Below are 15,807 nucleotides of genomic sequence, written 5' to 3' on the forward strand. Positions count from 1 at the left end.
GATTTGATAAATTGAGTCACAACAATCTTATCTAAATTAATAAATGTAATAGAGATTGGATTGTTGTCTCATACCAAAACAACTAGAAAAGGTTTATTGACATTGGATTGAGTGGAGAAAGATGCCCATATGAAAAGACTCTGCGAGGTTGCTTTTTATCTACATCTCCTGCTAGCGACTTCGTCTCCCAACAGCTGATGCAGTTCGTTTAACTTGCCCTTACTCCGATTTAGTTGTCTCAACACTACTTTTGTTTTATTTATTTTTTATAAAATATAATTCTCGTTAAATTTATTAAAAAATGAGTTACATATAAACAAAAATAATTAATAAATAATACCAAATAACATCTATAAAATCAAATAAATAATTAATAGTCTAGATATCAAATTTTATCAAGAGTTTACAAAAATAAAACTTCTCAACGATTATTCAAATTGGTAAGGGTTTCTCTAAAAACGAACTCATTTAAATTCTTAAACGGTGAATGTTGAGGTAGAGCAATTCGAATGAACCAATAAATTAGTGTCGAAAAATCTCTGCCAAATATTTTATGCGATAGTTAAAATTATCTTTAACCGAGTATGGATAAACCGTCAAAAAAATCCTACAAAATAAATCATTTATAAATATGACCGAAATAGTGAGAAATCAAACAAGTCTCCCATATAAAAAAAAAATAAGTCCAAAAATCAAGTCCAACAACTCTTTATTAAAATAATGAAAAATAATTTCAAATTTGATTGAAAAAAATGATGGATACAAACACACCAACTGCAAGAGAAAATATAAATAATAAAAAGAGAAACAAGATCATTTTATGTTAGAAAATCCATTAGATGGGCCAAGGAGTGGACAACAATATTTAGAAAGACCATATTCATTTTAAATAAATATATATATATATATATATATATATATATATATATATATTTAAGTATCTTAAAAATTGATTTAAATAAATATATATTTTTTTTAAAAACACTCAGAATTAATAGGATAGGATCCTATGCGAATGAGGCAACCCAAATGCATCTTCACGAGTTTAATTAGTCCTTTTAAAAAATATATATATATTTATGTTATTGTTTTACGGTAAAACTTTTACCACTCCTCTCACAGAAGTAGGCAACCCAAATGCATGTTTTAGAGTTGAATTAGTGTTTAAAGAAAAGTTATTTGAGAACTATTCCGCTCAAGATTAGCTACATGTTTTCGAAACAAAATATGTTACAAAATTAGAGATACCATAAAGGGTAACCAAATACATGAATACAATGCTTTTTCTTATTTACAACTTAAGTGCTAAAGTATTTATGATTTTTCTTATTCACAACTTAAGTGCTAAAGTATTTGTGACCTAAGAGAATGGGTAGGTTTGAAAATAAAGAATTGTAGCTGTCTATGTTTGACAACTCGAAAAAATAATTTACACTAGTTATAGCTCCAACCTCCTAATGTGAAGATTTGAAAAATGAAGCATAACAAACGAAGTTAAGAATGTATTCAAGTATATTAAGTTATGTTTGTTTAACCGTTGGGGTCGGTTTGGGGTCGGGTTTCACGTTCTATACCCCATCATCTATCTAAACCCGGGTTTCAGATTCTATATCCCATCATCTATCTTAACCCGTGAACCCGACCAGGTACCTACAACCCATAACAGTAACTCCTCTAATCTTCATTCAAAAAATTGATTATCACACAAACAGTATATTACTTCCAAACATAACATTGAAATAAAGTAACAACTCTGAGTCTCTGAATAATTATTCTTATTGAAAAAAAAAAACCCTTAAAACTGGATCCCTACCAGATTGAAGAACTACAAAATTATATGAAGTGCAACTGTAAACATTTCATACTAAGAAAACCTCAACATGTTGTTAGTTATAGTATTAGTCCAAACTATAATAACTTAACTAGGTAACAACTAAATAAGTTCTCTAAGAATAGTAGTATAAAAAGCAACATAAAAGTTTTACCTTTCATCTATGTACAAAACTGGGATCACATGGCTTTATTGTCCTCCTCAGTCACTCTCTGTCTTACTCCTCAAGTAGTCACTCGAGATGAACTGGATCCTTTAAAAGGAAGCCCACACGAATAAGTAACGTACTTGACACTGTCTACTAAAACAACAACAAAAACCCGAGAAAGGGCCTTGGGCCCCATTACTCCTTCGCCATCGATATCACCAGCCTCCCTAGGGTCAACAAGAACCGACACCACCATTGGAGAGTTTGATTTATTGCTGTGGAGGCTTTCTGGATCGATTCCCATTGGTTTCTTGGTTATGTTAATGTTAGATGCGGGAAGGGGAATAGTAACACTCTCCAGAATTCTCCTATTTCTCCCTTTGGCAAACTGTGTCAAGTTTTGACCTTTGTCTGCTGGAGTTTTCACAACAGAAGTAGCAGGAACCATGGCTCCAGAAGATGGTGTCACATCAAACTGGAAAACTTCATGGCACATGCCTGGACTCAACAATGGACCTGTTACATACATATGGGGGATTTTACAAAAAGGATAATGATGATGACGATGATGATCATTCAGTTAAAACTTATAATTGACAGAGAACAGCAAACTAATGAAAACTAAGAGCTTGTTTGAAGCTAAAGTGAAAAAAAGTACCTGAAAGGCCTTCTTTGAACCACTGTTGCAATCTACCATCCTTAAGCTCACCCTTCTCACCCGGGCCAGAACCAAGTGCCATTTTCCTTTCAGGGGCACTCATGTAATAATGTGGGTTTACTCCAACACTTCTTCCAGTGTGAGTGTGAGTGTGAGGTGAGGCGACAGCCAAACCCGTCTCCTCTCCAACTATCTTCCCATCATCTCTGCTGCTATGAGCCATTGCTTTTTCACTCGCCATAATAGAATGAATTATCAAGTTCCCATCAATCTTTACGAGTTTATCATTTCTCGGGACATACAAGTAGGCAGAAAGAGTATCACTAGAGTTGCTTGGCAAACCAAAATCAGAAGACTTGGAAGAGGGCTTTGATTCTTCTTCTTTTGTTTCATTTTTTGACCTTCCCACACAATGACCTGCTGAGGCTGCTTTCTTACAATTTAGTTTTCCAATAAAATCATGTCCACCAACCATATCTGATTGGGAACCATTATCATGACTACCGACTGCTAAAACCCTCCCATTATGATCATAAAACTTATTTCCGGGATAATATGATTCCCCATAATTATAAACAGAACCCTTTATTTCTCCAAATTTCAGGTTTACTATTGGGGCAAATCCACCAAACAGAATGATGAAAAATAAGAGACCCAAAAAACTAACACTTGCTACCTTTTTAGTCTTGGTCTCGGTCTTCTTGACATCAGAAGCCTTCTTATTATCAGACTTCTTTGTCCTTGGTGCTGATGCAGGTTGTTGGGATTTCAATCTCGGAATAGGAACTAATGGAACTTGAGAACCTTGTGGTTTCACTACATATGGAGGATATGGTCCCCAAGGATAACCCATTGGCGCCATTGATGGATGCGGATACATACCTGGAGGTGCAACTGGAGGAGGGCACATTGCCCCGCCATTCAATTGATGCCTCAAACTCGCATTTTCTGCTACTATATATGAGATTTTAGCTGTCAAATCTTGAATAGTGGAATGCATATTCTTCATCTTATCCTCAAGTTCCTCAACATAGTGTTTCTTACGCTGACGGGACAGCTGTGCACTTTCTCGATTCCTCATCAATCTAGCCTTCTTCTTATCGTCATCGTCAGTGATTGCTGCAGTTGACGCTTTAGGTGAATCGGTGGTGCTTTCAATACCACGTGACTTCCTAAGCTTGTTCATCCTCGACTCAAAGTTCTCCTCAGTTCCTTTCTTCCTCTTCAGCAAGCAATTCGTACCCTCTTCTTCAAATTTAACTTTTGGATCCACAACCCCGTTAATTGGTTCATTGACTGGATTAGGTGAAGAAGCAGCAGATCGATCACAATTAGCAGAATCAGAATACGAACAATTCAATCCTTCAGACACATTAGACCCACAATTTCCCGAACCCTGTGATGACGCCGGCTTCTCAGAAACTTCTTCTTTGTGCGTTTCGGATCCCGATGAAGGATATTCCAAAACGCGATTAGCAGTAGCACCACCAGGGTTCTTGTTTCCCGATTGACGAGAAGACTCCGGAGACGAAACGTTAAGAAATTTGGACACGTCAGAAGCCTCGCAAGAAACGACCGTTGCAACAGTGGAGATTCCATCAGCACCCGAATTCTGATCGAATTCATAAGAATTGGCGAGATCCATGGCGATCGCGAAAGGATCTAAAGGAATAGGGTCTACCGGAGCAGGTAAGGAGTTGAAGAAGTCTTCGGTGTCGGAAGGGAGGTCGAGATCGTCGAAGATGAAGTCCAAGTCCTCGATGTCGGCGTCTGCTCCATCGAGATTGTAGATGTAATTGCCATCCATAGGAAAATCGTCGAAGATGATCGAGTCTAGTGGTGGAGCGGAGAGACTGCCGTCGTATGGAGGTATCAGATCTGCGAAATTTTGGTCCGCCATTTCTTTTCTAGGGTTTTGTTTTTCAGACCAGAACGAAGGAAGGGAGAAGAAGGTTTTTAAATAAAGATCGTAATTTCTGAGAGAATGCCGTGTGCTACTATTGCATGTTAAAGTAATTAAAATACTAACAAATGGCTCTTACTATAAATTAAAATTTAAAATATTATTTCATAAAAATTAAAGTTATACATTTATAGATAAAAAATAAAAAATAAAAAATTAATGTACTCATTTATTTATCGAATTTTAACGAAATTATGACAATCCTTGGAAATTCAATAGTTTTTTTTTAAAATAAATAAAATTAGTATGACATTTCAAAACGCTTTCAGATGAAATCGAACACGTTATATTTTGACTCTTACCACTGACTACCTTGGTGGGTTCTGAAATTTGATAGTTAAAACCCTCGATTTGCTTAAGTTTGGTAGTTAAATTAGTAACGTGAATATTTTATTTATTTTTAAATATCACGTAAATAATAAGTTAACCGTGTTTAAAATTGTTTAGTGAAAATCTCATTTTTTTTTTATAACTTTAACATAAATTCTCGATTTGCTTAAATTTGGTAGTTAAATTAGTGACATAAATATTTTATTTATTTTTAAAATATTACGTAAATAATAAGTTAACTTTGTTTAAAATTATTTAAAGAAAATCTCGTTTTTGTAACTTAACATTTAAGAGTTTCAAATTGTAAAGTTTAAGAGAAGATTTATAAAATCTCAATTGCCCACTAAAATAGTTACGACAAGTTGACATTATATAACATTTACAATAAAATAAACGGTTTTTTTTATTAAAAAATGAATATATAAAATGCTGATAATACATAAAAATGTTTTTTTTTATTAAATAAAGTAATCTAACTTAAGATCATGGTAAATCTCTTTATCCATTATAACTGTAACTTACTAATATTTTTGAGTTAGTACAAAGTGGATTTTAATGAACTTAATACAAGGTGTATATCACTATCATAGTATCATTGTTGAGTTAGTACAAATTGGATTTATTTTTATTTTTGTATGTGAGTATTTGATTTACATTATAAATTATTACTGACAATAATGATATTTATAAAAAATATATATTTAATTAGAAGGTTATGAAATTTCTATAAAATATGATTCAAGGAAATTGCAAGCTTACTCATAAGAAAAGGCCAAATTTGTTATATATTATACCATATTAAGAAAGTTCCTATTTATAATTGGATTTATAATTATCTAGTTTATAAGAGAGATAGACTGAGTCACTCCTGCACGCGGCGATTAGAATATACTTAGATTTGTTAAGGGCTTATTTGATATGAATCTTTTTTTTAGTTCTATTAGTTTTATCAATTAATTTAACCAATTTAAAACTCAAATAATTTAATTAATGTTAAACAATATTTATTAAATATATATATATTTAAATAACCTAAAATCAAATTTGTTATTAACAATATAAATATCGGATGATAATAATCGATGATAAAAAAGAAAATAATAAATTTATATTGCTTGTTGAATTGGTCTTTGTTAGTGGGACCCAAGCGTTTCTGTTGCGTAACGCGTTAGTTCACATTGTCACGCTCATGCGTAGACTTGTTTTTCAGCTTTTCTTTTCCGTTAAAAGTCTTTATATAACAAAACTATAAAGTGATATTCCTAACTTTTTTTTTTTTATTTCAAATAATATTTTTAATTTTTTGTGAGTGATTGTGTTTTTTCGAATTTTTGTACATTCTCCTCTGAGTAACGAGAACAATTTCTTGTTCTATTATGTTTTAAATAAACTTTCTCAAATTATTCATATTTTTCATTCATTTTTTCAAACTATCCACATTATTTTTCTAAAATATTAATTAACACTTTAATTAATTCACTCTCTTAACTATTAATTAACTTTGTCTCTTTTTAAATTATTAATTAATTCATTTAATTAATTTCTTTTCTCTCAATTAATTAGTTAAAATATATTATATAAATATTAAATTAAAATGATACATATAATTTATTTAAATTTAAATTTATAAATATAATATAATTAAAAATAAACATACTAAATTAAATAATTTAAATAAATATTATAAACTAAAATAAAATACATTATAATAAACAATTAAAATAATATTGATTTAACAAATCACTATAAAAATTAATACGAGTTACTCAAGAGTTCAAGAGTTAGATAATAAGTCACTACAAAAATAAGATAAAGTTGTAAAAATAAATTTGAATTACAAATATAAAATATGTATTTTGTTTAGTGTATAATATTTTATTTTAATGTTTATTATATAATATTTTATTTTAATTTATAATATTTATTTAAATTATTTAATTTAGTATGTTTTATTTTAATTATATATATTGTATTTATAAACTTAAATTTAAATAAAATATATGTTATTTTATTTAAATATTTATATAATATATTTTAATGAGTTGATTAAGACTTGAGAGAGAGTGTTTAATTAATTAATAATTTAGGCCTTGTTCTCTTTGGATTTTTAAAAAAATTTCTCCCAAATCAATTTTCCAATCAATCACTTCTTAACAATCACATCACTCATTTCATTAACCAAAATACTAAAATACCCTCTATTTTAAATTATTATTTTTTATTTTATTCATATATATCAATACCCTTTAAGTCTTTTTACCAAAAATAATCATCACCAATCATTACATTTTTTCCTCTCTAGGTTTTTTCAAAAACCCCAATCCGAACAAGGCCTTAAAGAAAGATGAGATTAATTAATAGTTAAAAGAGAGAGAGTTAATTAAAGGATTAAATTAATATTTTAGTTAGAGAAGATGAGTAATTTAAAAAAATGAATAAAATTGTAAATAGTTTAGAAAAATTGTTTCAAACTAGAAGAAGAAATGGTTCTAATAACAAATGAATTAAAATTATTAAATCTAAAATTGTTTTTTATTGGTTTAAAAATAAGAGTTATTAAAATTGATCTTTTCATTTTTTTAAGTGGTTTGCAAATAAATATATTTAAATTTTATTGTACTAATTCTTATTCTCTAATTATATTCATTCAAATCTTTTGATGTTTATTTTTTAATTCTAGAAAAGAAGAATTCCTTTCTCTTTAATTTGTTTTCTTATAATTCTTATTTTTTTAATGGGTATAATCGTTATGTATATGTTATTTATAATTAATTTTTATTTTAGGTGGTTTTGATTTAATGTTTAATTTTGAGAATTTATAATATTATTATTTATAAATATTCATATTTTACCTTTCATTTATAATTAAATTTGGACTCATTTTAATAAAATTAATTATTTCAATAAATAAATTAAAATGATTTTTTTTATTTATTTAATTAGTTTGCGTGGGTATCAAGCCTAAGAGTGAAAAATGACCCAGACCTAACCCGGTGAAAGATAGATGAGAGAAAGCGGAGGACGCTTGGGAAGAATTGACGGTGCTCGATTTTCCTTAAGCGATCGAAGGGCGACGCGAGAGTTTTAATCTAACGATCGATGACGTCCCTACATCGAAATATTCTTTTTATATTATTTTTTTAAAACTTTTTTCAATCCTAATTTAATATGTGAGAAAATAAAATATGAATGTTGCGGAAGCGTACCTTAATTAATGGCATGAATCTTCTCTTTTCTTGTAATGAAAAAAGTCTTTAATCTCTCTATCTTTAGACTTTCTTTATATGAAATGGTTCTTCCATTTGATGAGTAAGTCAATAGATTTCTCTCTCTCTGTTGATGGGGACGCAAAGGAGAATTGACGTTACATCAAATGATGACCATTACCGTTACATATAATCAATATTAAGTTAGTTATTATAGTTAGGTAATTTCTAATTTAGTCCCTTCATAAAATTAGAAATCCCACTTAGGTATCCTCACTTTATATTAATGACAAATACACTCATAAGCCATAAACTTAATCACATTAGATCACATTATTTTGGCTTATATTAAATATGACATTTGCACAATTATTTATTATACTAGTGACCCTAAAAATTTCAACAATCTCCCACTGGGTCACGTATGTACAAAAATAAATGTATCAACCATAATGCACCTGAAGTTTTATGTCATCTAAATCATATGTTGTATTAAACAATTTTATCAATTAATTATATCAATATAGGACTAAAGAGCTCGTCGTTGTATTTAAGCACAACTAGACCCAACAATGATCACATAAATCAATACAATTAATTGACAAATCATATCATGAATGTGAGGAATGAAAATTCAATGCAAGATGATCTTTTCATGTCAATTTTCAACTGGTCCTACTTGACTTTAGTGAGATCATACTTTAAATATAATTATACAAAGTGTAATGAACTGAATAATACTTAATTTCTGATCAGAATAATAAACTTTATAAATATCTATAAAATAATTAAACTGGAAAATGTCAAAATTACAAACTCCCACTGAAGTTAGAGATGATCTCTACGACACTCATACGAGCAATATTCTCATGAAAGGAATTAGGTGATAAACCTATTGCCAAGAGGTTCATAACCATATAGTTTGTACATATATATTTTATAGAAATCTATCCACTTTGTATCATTTCTTTCATAAAATAAACTTGATGTCAAAATCACTTAATTTGATGCCTAATAACATGTCATAAATTTCGCTGCAATAGTGGATGACGTCATAAGTGTTTGTTTGACACTTCTTCAAGAAACGACAAAACCAGCTAGCGAAAAATATTATCCGAAGTAGATTTCATACTATTTTGGCATCTCGTAATATCGGAGTCAGAATACTCAATGATCTCAAGACTTTCCGACTTCTTATATGTGAGCATTTAATTCTTAATTTTTTTCAAATATTTCATAACAATTGGGCTACTTAATGTCAAGCAAAGTTTGTGACAAACAAAATGTCACCCATATATAAAACCATAAATAAACATTTACTCCCACTGAACTTGTGATACACAAATAATCAATTAAATTCACCTCAAAACTAAAAGAGATAATTGTTATTTTGTGAAACTTATGGTACACTAACGAGACGCTTCTTTAAGTCTTTAATTTGCAAACCATATTAATTTGGTTTCTCAACACAAAGTTTTCTCATTGCATTAAATTATTTTTCAATGTCTCTATTGAAAAACCCCTTAACATCTATTATGGTGAAGCTTCATATCAAAATATGCAACGAGTACTATAAATTGTCCTTAAAGAGAAATTTAATTAAACTAGATTGTCATAAAGACACTTGATTTTGAGGTTGTTGAGTTTGTACTTAATGAATTTGATCAATATTGTCTTGTTACTCTTGGTTTTTGAACATTATCATCAATATCAATAAAATCCTTATCAATGTCAAAAACACTTGAGATATAAATCAAATCTTCCACAATATGAATTATTGATCTAAATCATTTTTAAAGACACAATCATTTCTCCCCTCAAACTCAATATCCTCAAAAAAAAATATTGCAGTCTCGTCTAAAAAAAAACTATCTTTAACTTGACATAATAAAAAATTATAGCCCTTAATCACTTAGGATATTTAATAAAATAGTTGCTCACATTTATAAACTTAAGTAACAATTAAATTCAAATAATGATTTATCCCATCTCAAAATACTTAATGCAATATTAATATCAAGTCTTTGGACAGTAATATTAATTGCTAATAGTATTTTGATGTAATGATCAAACATTAATAATAAGACATGTCAAATAATCTATCTATCTTTGGATGCATTAATTATTCACATGAATAAGACTTTATAATTATTACATATTTATCATCATAAGTATTAATGTAATTCTGTCAATTAATTATCAGCTTTTGGGTCAAATAATATAATCACATGAATTACACAATACTACCATTTAAAATTGTCTTGAATTAATTTCAACAAACATTGTCACTTTGGTGATTATTTGTATCAATCAATACAATCCAAATAATGAACAATAATATCATTATTTTAAATTTAAATGTCATATTATTGTATATAACCCAAATCAATAATATATAATTTTCTAAGAAATATGTAATTTAAAAAATAAAATTATATCTTAGGCCAAATCTTACTGGATTTTGAAATTTGTAATGTATCATATTAATCCAATTAAATAATAAATCTTTAAGATTTATTTGATCAAATTTCAAATATTTGTATGGCTAAATCCAATAATTAATTTATTAATAATCATTAACCTTAATCTTTTAATCCTAAAATAAATGATATAATTAAAATTTTATTATATATTGATTTATATATATACATATACTTAACCTTAAACATTATTCCTTAATTTTCTTCTGACTTATAATATATATTATATATTATTTAATCCCTTAACAACAAATATCAACAGTCAATTTAAAACATAGAATTTCTCCCTTTAACGAGAAAATCTAAACAACGAGAAAATCTAAACGATAATCTTAATTAATGGCATGAATCTTCTCTTTTCTTGTAATAAAAAAGTCTTTAATCTCTCTATCTTTAAACTTTCTTTATGTGAAATGGTTCTTCCATTTGATGAGTAAGTCAATAGATTTCTCTCTCTCTGTTGATGGGGACGCAAATGAGAATTGACGTTACATCAAATGGGGACCATTACCGTTACATATTATCAATATTAAGTTAGTTATTATAGTTAGGTATTTCTAATTTAGCCCCTTCATAAAATTAGAAATCCCACTTAGGTATCCTCACTTTATATTAATGACAAATACACTCATAAGCCATAAACTTAATCACATTAGATCACATTATTTTGGCTTATATTAAATATGACATTTGCACAATTATTTATTATACTAGTGACCCTAAAAATTCCAACAGTCCCTACATCGAAATATTCTTTTTATATTATTTTTTAAAACTTTTTTCAATACTACCTATATATTTATTAACTTCATAAATTAAATCTCAAATTTTTTTATTCAAATAAAAAAAATTATAATAAAATTAATTATAAATCAATAATTTATACATATAAAAAAATTAAACAACATTACATAAATAAAAATTACATTACACAAGAAAAAAAATTACATTATTAAAAATGTATTCATACAAATAAGAAAAAATTATTTGTGAATATAAAATAGACAGTGTATCAATTCTCAGTACTCCTCCTATAGATGATCAATAATGCATTATAAAGTACAATGTAAACTTTTTTATTTTTTATTTTTTCGTACCTAGATATGAAATCTTGAAATCGACTATTTTCATCTATCACCATTTTAACCTCCAACGAAAACGTTTCCATTTCAAATTCAATAGGTACACTAAAGTCAAGTTCATCCTCAACAATCGTATTATGCAAATTATACATGTAGTCATTATATCATGCAACACTTTTTTCTCTAGTACTTTACCGATCCGACTATAATAGCAAAACAAATTCATTCACAATTGATACATTTGTGGAATATTACAATAATCTTGAAAGAACTAGTGCTAATTTACCAGATTATTAATCTTATTTTTATTGCTTATTGTTAACTTTTATCATTTATCTTGTATTTTTAAATGTTATGGGAAATGTAATTTTCATTTTTCAGTATTGATTTATTAATTTGAATGTATTTTTTCAATTTTGTAGATTGTAACAAATTATTGTTTTTTGTTTTTTCTACTTTTGTGTTTTATTTTAATGAAATTGTTTTGGTATTGTTTTAACATTTTTATCAATGTGTTAGGATCTACAAATTAAAGCCTCGATCCTAGAAAAATTCCAGCACCCTTTTCTCGGTCCTATTGTGCACATGTGCCAGTTTATGTTTTTGTTTAATAATTCTGTTTTGTTTCCTTTCTCTTATATTTCTCTAAAACCGAATTCTGTTATTTTTAAAAGTTGTTGTAACAAGTTTGTAACTGAATACTCTTAGGTAATTCAGCCGCTATAAATGCTGATGCCCACCCCACTTTTTGGCCATGAATGAAAGCTTGTGAAAGTTCTTACTCTAAATTATTCTATTGGTCTTGAACCTCTATCTTGGACTACTAGGTGTATTTTAGTAGTATTCTCTTCTCACCTTGGTTCTTCTCTCCTTAACCTCGAATTCTCTTCTCATATTATTTCCGCTGCGCTTGATTATAGAATTCCATACTCGGTCCCATCAATCAAGAACACGTTTCTTGAATTAAAGAACTCAGAAGGCTAAGTTATAGTTTCAAGCTTAACATATTGGTATCAGAGCTGATCGATTCTCGGAATGGTAGAAACTCGCCAGCAGTCAGAAATGGATGCGCTTAAGGCCCTTATTAAAAGTTTGTCCCAACAAACAGCTGCGATGCAAGCTGTTATAGACCGAAGATTGGATGCGGCTGAAGAACGAATGTCAGCCTTTGAGAGCGGAGCATCTGGAAATGTGCAAGAACCCCGCCACAGAACCTACGATGATAATTTTTTCCATGGTCCTTCCCCGTTTAGGCCCCAACACCCTAGCCAGAATCGTGACACACACTATGCTCCTCTAACCCGGCTAACCAAGGTCGACTTTCCTCGGTTTGATGGGTCCGATGTGGAGGGTTGGCTAATATATGCTGAGCAATTCTTCAGGGTGGACAAGACTAAGAATGCTACTAAACTAGAAATTGCACCCATTCATTTTTCTGTCGAAGCAATAATGTGATATGGATCTTATCTCCAGAACCGCAACCATATGGAAGCCTTATCTTGGGATGTGTTCAAAAGAGACTTTATGACGAAATTTAGGCCCTCTATACACGACACTCCAATGAGACAACTGATGAATTTGAAACAGGTTGGTTCGATTCAAGAATATAATCTGCGATACATGTTGATCTCTCAAAAATTATATCATATGCTAAGGGACTACGTAATAGATTGCTACCTGTCCGGTCTGAGGGAGGATATTGCAAACTGCATTAGGTTGCGATTCCCTGACTCCATAAACAAAGCCATGACCATGGATAAGGTCCAAGAAGCAACGTACCGGTCCCTAATGTGCAGCGGACACTTGTACAACGCTGAAGCACCGTTGCTGCCCAAGGCATCCAATATTAACACAACCTGGCCGAGCACCAATACCGACATCTAGAACTCATCATATGGGTCCTCTTCAAGTGCAAATCATGGCCACATTAAACAATTAGACCCGGTCTCAATGGATGAAAAAAGAAAGAAGGGCCTATGCTACACTTGCAATGAAAAATGGCAACCAAAACATAAGTGCAAATCCAAATTATTAATGGTCTCGGCTAATCATCAAGAAGACCAAGTACCCGTTCAAGAATCTGTTTTTGATGATCTACCTTTGGTGCTCGGGGCAGGGGAAGAACTAACCATATCCTTACATGCATTGATTTCTCTACTTCATACTAATAAAAAAAGGATAATACCTACCGAATTTTCAGTCCGTATAGTTAAAATAAAATTTTGAAATTTAAAAAAGTTACAAATTATTCTATTAAATAAGACTCTTATTTGTTATTTGAAGTTAAATATTATTTAATATAAAAGATATATTATTTGAATTAAATGATTCAAATATTTTTATTATTTAATATTTTAACACGTAAAACAATGTAAAAATCATTTTGAAAATAGTGAGACACTATAACTTAATTGTACCAATTCAACTTGTATCTAGACGATTAATTCAAAGATACCTATACATGTAGTGCCCATACATTTATTATCACGTGTAATATTAGTTTTAACCATTCATTTTTCTTAAACTCAAGAATAACTAATCATGGATTATACTTATGGTTTAAACTGAGATAGTGTAATATTTTTTTACTTGTTTGTGCAGTCTTCTCCTTCAGTTTTGATAATGAAAAATATATATCATACTGATAATTTGTGTATTTGTATCCTACTTAAGTTTTTATTTTTATTTATTTTTTATTTATTTTTTATTTTAGGGATATTATTTGATATACCGAAAATATCAATAATATATATTTTCACTAATATCAATAATAATTTTTTTTTTCAGTTTTGATAATGAAAAATATATATAAGTTAGTATAGGTTTATAATTTTTTTGGTTTAGTAGGTAATACAAAATTTCAGAATGAAAATAAAATAAATTTTTATTCTTTTAATTAATTTGTATTTTATTTTTGTTATTTTTTTTTATATATTATTTTTAATTAATTTTATTGGGCCTTGTTTGATGTAGTAGTTCTTTGGGTTTTATTTTTATTTTTATCCTAAAATCTAACCATAATTTAAACCATTTAATTACTCTATTATCTATTTAAATATTAAAATTACGTTAAAAAAAGTATTTTTAACTTTTAATCATAAAAAGCTGATTTTTTTACACAATTTAATCAAACCCAAATAACTAAAGTTCAAACCAACTTGATATTTTAATCTTATTTAAAATTTATTTTAATTTGTTTAATATTATTAATTGATTATATAAAATAAATAAATAAATAATAATATAATTACGAGTTATTATTTTAAATTAATAATAATATATAAAAATAAATAATTAGTATTTTTTCATAATTTAATATAAAATATGAAAGATAATATTTTTTTATAAAATTATCGAACTAATAATTATTATAATTAAAAATATTATTATTATTTTTTTAAAGATTGGGTGAGGTATTTTAAGGGAGGGAATGGGGAGTGATTAGTCAAAAAATAACAAAATTTCTCTCTTTCCTCACATTTTATCATTTTTTTAACCAGTGATGTAGTGACACATCATTCACTCCCCCTATCACTCCTCTTATTTTTATACTAATAGTTATAAAATAAATATTAACTTTCTTTTCAAAAATAAATAAAATTTTCAATTATTTAAATTTTCAGAATAAAATTTATAAAATAATTTTTTTTAAATGTAAGTAATAAATACTGAAACTAAAAAATAATTAAAATTTAATGAAAGATTAAATAAACAAATAAAATTAATATTGAAAAAATTAGATGAGAAAACAATAAAAAGAAATTAAGTTTAATACATTCACTAATCCAACTAAATACATTACAATTGCACTTGTTTGATTAAATTTTCAAATAAAATTAAGTTATGAATTATGATTTAAAATTTATATTTAATAAAAAACAAATTATTTGTATTAAATGATTAAAAAATAACTATTTAATATTTATATTTTACAAAACAAAAATAAAGTAGTAGTAATTTAATTTATAAATAGTTTTAATTATTGAAAATATAAAAATTATTAAATAAAAATAACCCATCTAATTTCTAAGTAGGCCGAAATATAGTAAAAAAATATGGTGGTCGGATTTATTTGACCGATTATATTTAAAATGTAAATCCCCAAAATA

At 28.2% G+C, this 15,807-nt stretch overlaps 1 protein-coding gene across 1 annotated transcript; it reads right to left on the reverse strand.

The window, feature by feature from the left end:
• Nucleotides 1-1,754: 1,754 nt before the first annotated feature.
• On the reverse strand, nt 1,755-4,590 carry LOC124921449 (bZIP transcription factor 17-like). Its single transcript, XM_047462113.1, has 2 exons — nt 2,638-4,590; nt 1,755-2,495 (listed from the first exon to the last, which is right to left on the reverse strand). The coding sequence occupies exons 1-2, from the start codon at nt 4,535-4,537 to the stop codon at nt 2,056-2,058; spliced, it is 2,340 nt and encodes a 779-aa protein (XP_047318069.1). The 5' UTR covers nt 4,538-4,590; the 3' UTR covers nt 1,755-2,055.
• Nucleotides 4,591-15,807: the final 11,217 nt, after the last annotated feature.

The sequence above is a fragment of the Impatiens glandulifera genome, chromosome 1, assembly GCF_907164915.1.
Source record: "Impatiens glandulifera chromosome 1, dImpGla2.1, whole genome shotgun sequence".
Lineage (NCBI taxonomy): Eukaryota > Viridiplantae > Streptophyta > Magnoliopsida > Ericales > Balsaminaceae > Impatiens > Impatiens glandulifera.

Coding starts and splice junctions, on each gene's coding strand:
- LOC124921449 (XM_047462113.1), bottom strand. CDS start 4,537: ATGGCGGACCAAAATTTCGCAGATCTGATACCTCCATACGACGGCAGT. Junction 2,496..2,637: donor GTTCAAAGAAGGCCTTTCAG/GTACTTTTTTTC, acceptor TGTATGTAACAG/GTCCATTGTTGAGTCCAGGC.